We start from the raw sequence: 7,188 nt of genomic DNA, 5'->3' as shown, positions 1-7,188 counted from the left end.
CCAGCCCAGACGGAAGAGTAAGGCACTTCTCAAAAATTGAACATGAAAACCCAAAGACAGAAATCGCAGAAAAACATCTGATCATCCATTTTCATGCCTCTAGAGATTAAACCCAGGTGTTCTCGAATGCTTGACAACTGTTCCGCCACCTGCTTACCCCCAGCTCTCTCACTCCTTGGGACACTGCATGCCATCCTAAGGGCACATGCTGTTTTAATTATGGGCAACTGTTTAATTCAAAGGGCTTTGGGCCATTTACAGCTTTTATAGCAGGTACTGCAGCAGGGTCAGCTCTGATAGGTCTGTTTTTGCATAACTGTCCTTTCAGTCTGTCTGTCTGGTCTCAGGAAGCCCATGAGGCTTCAAACTCTATTTAGGTGAGGATGACCTTGAACTTCTGACCCTCCTGCTTCCACCTCCCTTGTGCTGGAATTACAGGTAATCATGTTTGGTTTATTCAGTACTGGGGACCAAACCCCAGGCTTCATGCATGATAGGAAAATATTCTATCAATTGAGCTACATCTTCTGTCTCTTATTTTACCTCTTCAGAGAGAACACAAATCCAGATCTTAGAGCTGTAACGGGACATAGTAATGGGTTCACGATAAAGGAAGGGAGCTGTTGCTGGACGGAAGAACTCTAATGCCTAAAACCCTCACATCAGCCTACTGGTCCCTAGAAGCCGACCTACCTAAGCTTCAGAGGAGGAGGGAAGGGCCTCAAACACTGACACCTTTAACGATGGTGGACATGTTTTACCTTTGCCCAGTGACAGGTGAAAATGAACTCTATTGCTTTAAGATACTGTGCTTCAGGAAGTTTGTGAGCTACGAGTTCGAAGGTCAACATTAATGGTTCTCATCTGAACGACCACTTCAACACCACTGACACTTGCCAGGGTGTGTGTTTTGGACACACAGCTGATACCCAAGACTCTGTGGTCTGAGGCCAGGTTCACTTGAACATTTCGATGGTTTACCTGAAGCTGTTTGCCAACACTCTGCCCACTGATTTCGTTCAAAGACTGCTGTAACGCCGTCTTCCTCTGCACGAGTTGGTTGTATAATCGCTTTACTTCATTCTGTACAGGAGAAAGGTACATGTAAGGAAGATGAGCAATCTCACTTAGACCTCCCTACCTTTTAGTATGTCATTGAAAGGTTCTGGACATTTTAAACATATATAGACAGAGAGCCATCCACACAATCTACCTTTGAGCTCAGTCATCACTAACCAACAGTTGACCCCACCCCCACCCCGCCCCACCCCTGAATCTCAGCTACACCTTACTTCGCTTCCCGTTGGACTATTTTGAAGCAGATAGTAGACATCCAGCCATCTCTTCAGCACTCTGGTGTTCTATTAAAGGATAAATACCCTCTCTTGCTAGAAACACTACAACCTAATTCCTTCATGTTATCCAGACAACGTACAGACTTCTGAAATTGCTTATAATTTTTCTTGTTCATATTTCATTTGGGATATCACTGAGGGCTTCATGTCACAACAGAGTCTGTGGTGGTTATCACCTCAACAGAATGCAAACCTGGACAACTTCTCCTTTAATTGGCCGGCTTCCCTACTCTCTCCCTCTGCCCCTCCCTCTCCCTCTCCCTTGTTTCTTAGATTCATATGTGTAAGAAAACCATGAGCCATTTGCTCTGGATTTGGCTGATAACACCCCTGGGTACTGACGTGGTCTTCTTCCCTTATGTCTGTTTTACTTGGATTCTAGAAGTTTTACTAGATTTAGTTTTGGGGGGTGGTGGTGGTGGGAGTTGTGTGTGTGTGTGTGTGTGATATATAGGTACCTGTCTGCATGTCTGTATGCAGAGGCCAAAACAAGCATTTTCTTGCATCACTCTCCATCACCCCCACCCCCAGCCCCATTGATAGAGTCTCTTACTGAACCCAAAGCTCCCTGTTGTCTAGACTGGCCAGCGAGCTCCCAGAATCCACCTGTCTCTGTCCCAGTCCTGAGATTATAGGCATGCATGGCCATGCCTGGCTTTTACATGGTTGCTGGGGATTTGAACTCAGGTCTTCCTGCTTTTATATTCCCAAGCAAGCACTCTCATCCACTAAGCCATCTCTCCAGGCCCTTAGGTTTGACTGTTATAGGTCACATCCCTTTGTAAATGGTGTTTTATTTCATTACATGACTTGAGCAGTTTTCTAACTAGTCTGCCTCAAGACTCCCCCTTAACAATCCACTGCGGCCCTGGACTATCACGGGATTGTCAGGAACCATAACTGATCCCTCTGACCTACAGCGTTAAAATCAAACTCCTCTCCATGACAATCTCTAAGCAGCAAATGTAGCACAAGAATAGACACATCATGTTAGATCATCTTGACATCCACAGCTCTGGAAGGGGGCCTCTCCTCCCAGTCCTTCAAGCAGTCTTCCTGCCAAGAGCAAAGGCAGGCTCCACCATTCCCTCAGTACTTCCTGTAAGAACCGTTGGCGACTGGGGTCCATCCAAGCCCTGGGCCAGAGGTCGCACCTGGTAGCTGTGGTTGTGGTCAAGGCCGGCCTTCAGGGATGAGCCTTTCCAGGCAGCTCTGCTCTGCGCACGCTCCAGGCTGGCTTTCAAAGCATCGATACACTCTGGTAGCAACGTGGCATCCTTGCCAGGCCAAGTCACAGCCCTCAGAAGATCATCCTTCTTGTCTCCCAGAGCTAAATAAAGTTTCTTCAGCTCAAGAGCCAGTTTCTACAAGAGGGAGAGGAAGGCAATGAGCTCCGCCCTCATGCATAGTTGCAGAAAGACAGACACAGGGGCAAGAGGTGTGCTCTACCTGGAAGAACACCTGCTGAGCAGACACATCCTCTCGGAGCAGCCCAGGCCTCTGCAGCAGCTCTTCCACACTGCCCAGGCACCGACTGAGGCTCAGAAAGAGTTCAAATAATCTTTTATCCAAATTGATGTACGTTTCTTGTGTCTTACTTCCCTAAATCAAGAGGAGGAAAAAACGTTAGGATTCCTTGCCTTCCTAAACCTATTTCCATCAGAGTGTGCAATTTATATTATACTTTTAAAGAGGACTTGCTGTTAGTATTTGAATTCTATGTATGTGTCTGTGTGTGGGTGTATGCATAGAAGGGCAGGTGCCCATGGAAGCCAGAAGCAACCAATCTTCTAGATTTCAATGCTAAATCATTGAGAATTGCAGTTACAGAGGTTGTAAATCACCTGATAATGGTTGCTGAGAACTGAGAGTCAGTCAGTCACCCTCTTCTCTCCTCCCAGTCCTTTCCCTCGACACCCCCTCTCCCCCAGATCCACTCTTTATCCAGTTCCCTTCTGAAAAGGACAGGCCTCTTAGGGATATCAACCACACACGGCCTATCAAGTTGCAATAAGACTAAGCACCTCCCCTCGTATTAAGGCTGGATGAGGCGACCCAGTAGGAGGAAAGGGGTCCCAAAAGCAGGCACGAGAATCAGAAACCCACTTCTACTATTAGGAGTCCCACAAGAACAGCAAGCTACCCAGCCATAGCATATGTGCAGAGGACCTAGGACAGACCCATGCGGGCTCCCTGGCTGTCGATTTAGTGTCTGTGATTGTTGGTGAGCCCTGGTTAGTTGGTTTTGTGGGTTATGTTCCAGTGGTGTCCTGGACCCAAGAGCAGTACTCTTACCCACTGACCTTAATTCTCTGGGCTTAATTCCTAAAAAAAACTTACCGTAAATTGTCTCGACTAATGTTCACTAGATGATCGACCAATTAGTGTTTTTACTAACTGCTGAACTAACCTACTTGTTCTGTGAGTTAGACTGTAGAATAAATAGTTAAAATAAAGATTTTTTTTTCTAACATTGAGAAAAACAAGCTGAAGACTATCGGGCAAGTGAGTGTTGAATGGAATTAAGAGGAACCCACCACTAGGTGAGGGTCTTCCTTAGCATGGCCGTCCTGGTGAAGCTGCAGATCTCCTCCTCCCGCTTCCCGCCTCCACATCTTTAAGGAGTTCAAACACTATGTTCAAACTGGGATCAGCTCAGGCTGATCTTGAACTCGCAACCCTCCTGCTCCTGCCTCCCGAGTGCTGGGTTAGCAGGCATTTCACCTGCAGCTTCTCCTCACTTTAGTATACAGACAGTGAGTTAATAAAGTATATCGAAGAGAAGGGTACTTACTCGGGAGGTACTTCAGGGGTTAGCTAGGAAGAGAAGGCAAAGTACCCCAAAGATAGAGATGTGTGGTGGAAAGGGAAGAACGGAGGGTCAGCTATGCGTTGACTGAAAATTGAGGTCACTTCGATAGGTGTATTTCTGAGGGGCCCCAGGGACTGAGCTGCCACGTGCTGGTAAGTTGGAGGACCACAGCTCCATTTTAGCATAAGCTGTCGGAACCATGGTTTTCATGGCCCTGAGTTCCTGACTATTTACAAATATGTTGGGAGTTTGCCATAGCCCCTAAGCTATTAACTAGCCTGCTTCCATTCAGCTCATTTCCTTAGGTCTTAGCTGATGGAAACCTAACATATTCCAGCACTCCACTGAGCATAAACCCACTCAAGGTTGCCTATGCTCCTTTCCTACCCTTCCCATCCCAGAGCACTCTGTAGACATCACTAATCAATTACCACTGCTCCCCCCCCCACCACCACCTAGTTGATCCTGGGCCCAGATTCAGAAGTCTTTGCATGTAATGCTTTAGGTAGCCCTGCAAAATTCAGAGCTGGCAAAGGGTTAGGAGTGAAGCTCAGTGAGACAGCATGGGAGCCTGGAGCATGGGAAGTCCTGGGCTCAATTCCCAGCACCACACAAACAACCAAAGTTAGCAAATTAAAAAAAAAAAAAAATCCATTTCTAACCTAAGACTCAGTCCATTACGACTCTATCATTTGTTCTGTAAAGGAAATTATGACCAACGTGCATGCTGATATCACAGCTTTCTTTTCTCAAAATATTATTGCAACGAGGAAAATACACAATATGTAGTTTCTACCTGCGTCTGAATAGTGTTTGCGTCTTGACGCAGCTCTTCAAGTTGGGTGGTATAAGCTTGCAGTTCGTCAGCTGTAGGGCATCTAAAGTTATACATGCTCACACTGGGCAACGTACTCATAGTTATGGCCACCTATTTGAAAAAAAAAAAGAAACCTAATTAGTGACGGCCTGAGGTCCTGCTGAAGCTAACGTAAACAGGTAAGACGGACTCAGCCAGCAGTCTCCTGAGCTCCCCTCACCGGAGCCTCTCTACCTCGTCTCTATGAGGAGAGACTCAGGATCCATTTAGATATTAAGTTAGGAGGGAGTACAGGATGTATAGGGAGTACACATCAGAAAAGTTGGAGAAAAGGAAACTAAATATAAGTGATTATGATCAAAATGCATCAATTGAGAATATTATTCTGACAAAACAGGTTGGGGTGGCAGAGGACGCTTGGCGGGGGGTGGGGGGAGAACTGACAGGCACTTTAAAGGACACTTCTATACATATTTTATAGTATTATTAACAAGAAGAAGCCAAAACAAGACCAACCTAGGAGGTTAATTCAGCTCTGAATGGTCATATAAGGTTCTGAGCAAGAAGTAAATTCCCACCAGCCTGGAGATTAGGAAATCGTGGGGACTTTTGCCCAGGCCATCTAAGTACATGGCTCACTGCTACAGCCTGATAGCCGAGAGCCGTAAAGCTGTGCTACTCACCCGTTCTGATCAGAAAGAACTCAGCCTGAACAAGACCTACAACAGCAGCGATGTGTGCCAGCAGGAATACTACTGACAGGTGCCATTGGCATGGGCTGGCACATGGTAGGTCTCTCATTATCTTCTGATGAATGAATGGCATGCATGAACTGCTCTAGTTTGTAGGGTGTTTTGTAAAACTTAGTACGCGTTATTCCTTCAACAGACAGTAGCTAAGGCTCCATGATGCCACAGGCACTATATTAGGTATTCATGTGAACCAAGCATACATGGACTTTCTTTTCTGACCTTCTAATGGGGAACACGGATCACTACAGTTTAAATTCAGAGTGTCCCCTGTGAGCTGTTGATGCTGCTATGGAAGGTAAACTTTGAGACATGAAGTCTTTCTGGTGGATATGGACCACTGGGTATGGGTTTTGAGGGGAACAGCATGTCCCTGCTCCTGGACCACCCCCTCTTCCTGGTTACAAGCCAATGCATAAGCACCTGCCACCGTAGAGGGAGCCACCCTAGCTGTCATGTCTTCCCCTTCACAGGTGACCTCCTGACACTGAGTCAAAGCCATCCACCCTCCCTTAAGATGTTCTGTTCCAGCAACACACGAACTAACTTAGAGGCAGAGAAGCAAGTGGGTATTGTATTGAGCTCTAGATCCAGAGAAGGGGGTGCTGCAGGAGCGTGAAGGGAGGGGCGGACCTAGGGAAGAAGCCATGAGGCTCTTTAGTTTCTGAGAATAACCTAATACATCATGTAGAGCACAAAAGGTTTCTAGACAAGCCTTTCTGGGTTCCCAAGGCAGAGACGTACACAGACCTGAGGCTCCACGAGCTGAGGCACAGCGGGATTTGGTCTTGATGTTAGTTCATGGTGAAGATATTGCCATCTGTCACCACTCTGGCCCTGAGGTGGCAAGGCTGAATCTGAAGCTGCATTTCCAGGACTAGGGACCTTGTTGCTTTTTGAGGAGGAAAAAAAAAAAAAAAAAAGGTGGGTGGGTGTGAAAAGAATTGACACAAAGACATTCTCATATTACATTTAGCCAATATTTCGTGCAAGATTTTAAAATAAGCAGTTCTCTCAGTAATAGATATCCAACTGGAGCTGGGTGGCTGGAGAGTTGGCTCGGAGGTTAAGAGCACTGACTGCTCTCGCGGAGGACCCAGGTTTAGTTCCCAGAACCCACACAGAAGTTCACAACCTTCTGTAAGTTCAGCTCCAGGGGATTTGATGACCTCTGCTAACTTCTGTGGGCACCAGGTACACAGGTGGTACATATATATACACAAAGGCAAAACACTCATACACATAAAACAAATAAATCTAATTTGTTTTTTGGATGGGACTGGGGATGTCACTCAGCTGGCAGAGTGCTTCTAGTTTGCACAATGCCCTAGTTTGGTTGTCACACAAGGCAGTGGTAGTGTGGTAGTGAAGATCTGTAATCTCAGTATTCAGGGCTGGAGGCAGGAGGATCAGAAAGCCATATAGTAAGTTTGAGACCAGACTAGATTACAAAAA

At 46.3% G+C, this 7,188-nt stretch overlaps 1 protein-coding gene across 5 annotated transcripts in view; it reads right to left on the bottom strand.

The window, feature by feature from the left end:
- Syne2 (spectrin repeat containing nuclear envelope protein 2) overlaps window positions 1-7,188 on the bottom strand; it is a 396,202-nt gene that overhangs the window by 84,981 nt on the left and 304,033 nt on the right. For all 5 annotated transcript variants that reach the window (XM_031355750.1, XM_031355751.1, XM_031355749.1 and 2 more), the window contains 5 exons: window positions 6,484-6,625; window positions 4,964-5,095; window positions 2,805-2,957; window positions 2,510-2,719; window positions 982-1,083 (listed from right to left, as the gene is read on the bottom strand). In XM_031355750.1, coding sequence (XP_031211610.1) covers window positions 982-1,083; window positions 2,510-2,719; window positions 2,805-2,957; window positions 4,964-5,095; window positions 6,484-6,625 — 739 coding nt within the window. The remainder of the gene's footprint in view (window positions 1-981; window positions 1,084-2,509; window positions 2,720-2,804; window positions 2,958-4,963; window positions 5,096-6,483; window positions 6,626-7,188) is intronic.

The sequence above is a fragment of the Mastomys coucha genome, unplaced genomic scaffold, assembly GCF_008632895.1.
Source record: "Mastomys coucha isolate ucsf_1 unplaced genomic scaffold, UCSF_Mcou_1 pScaffold6, whole genome shotgun sequence".
Classification (NCBI taxonomy): domain Eukaryota; kingdom Metazoa; phylum Chordata; class Mammalia; order Rodentia; family Muridae; genus Mastomys; species Mastomys coucha.
Note: the sequence above shows the minus strand (reverse complement) of the source record. Positions and strands in the feature narration are given on the sequence as shown.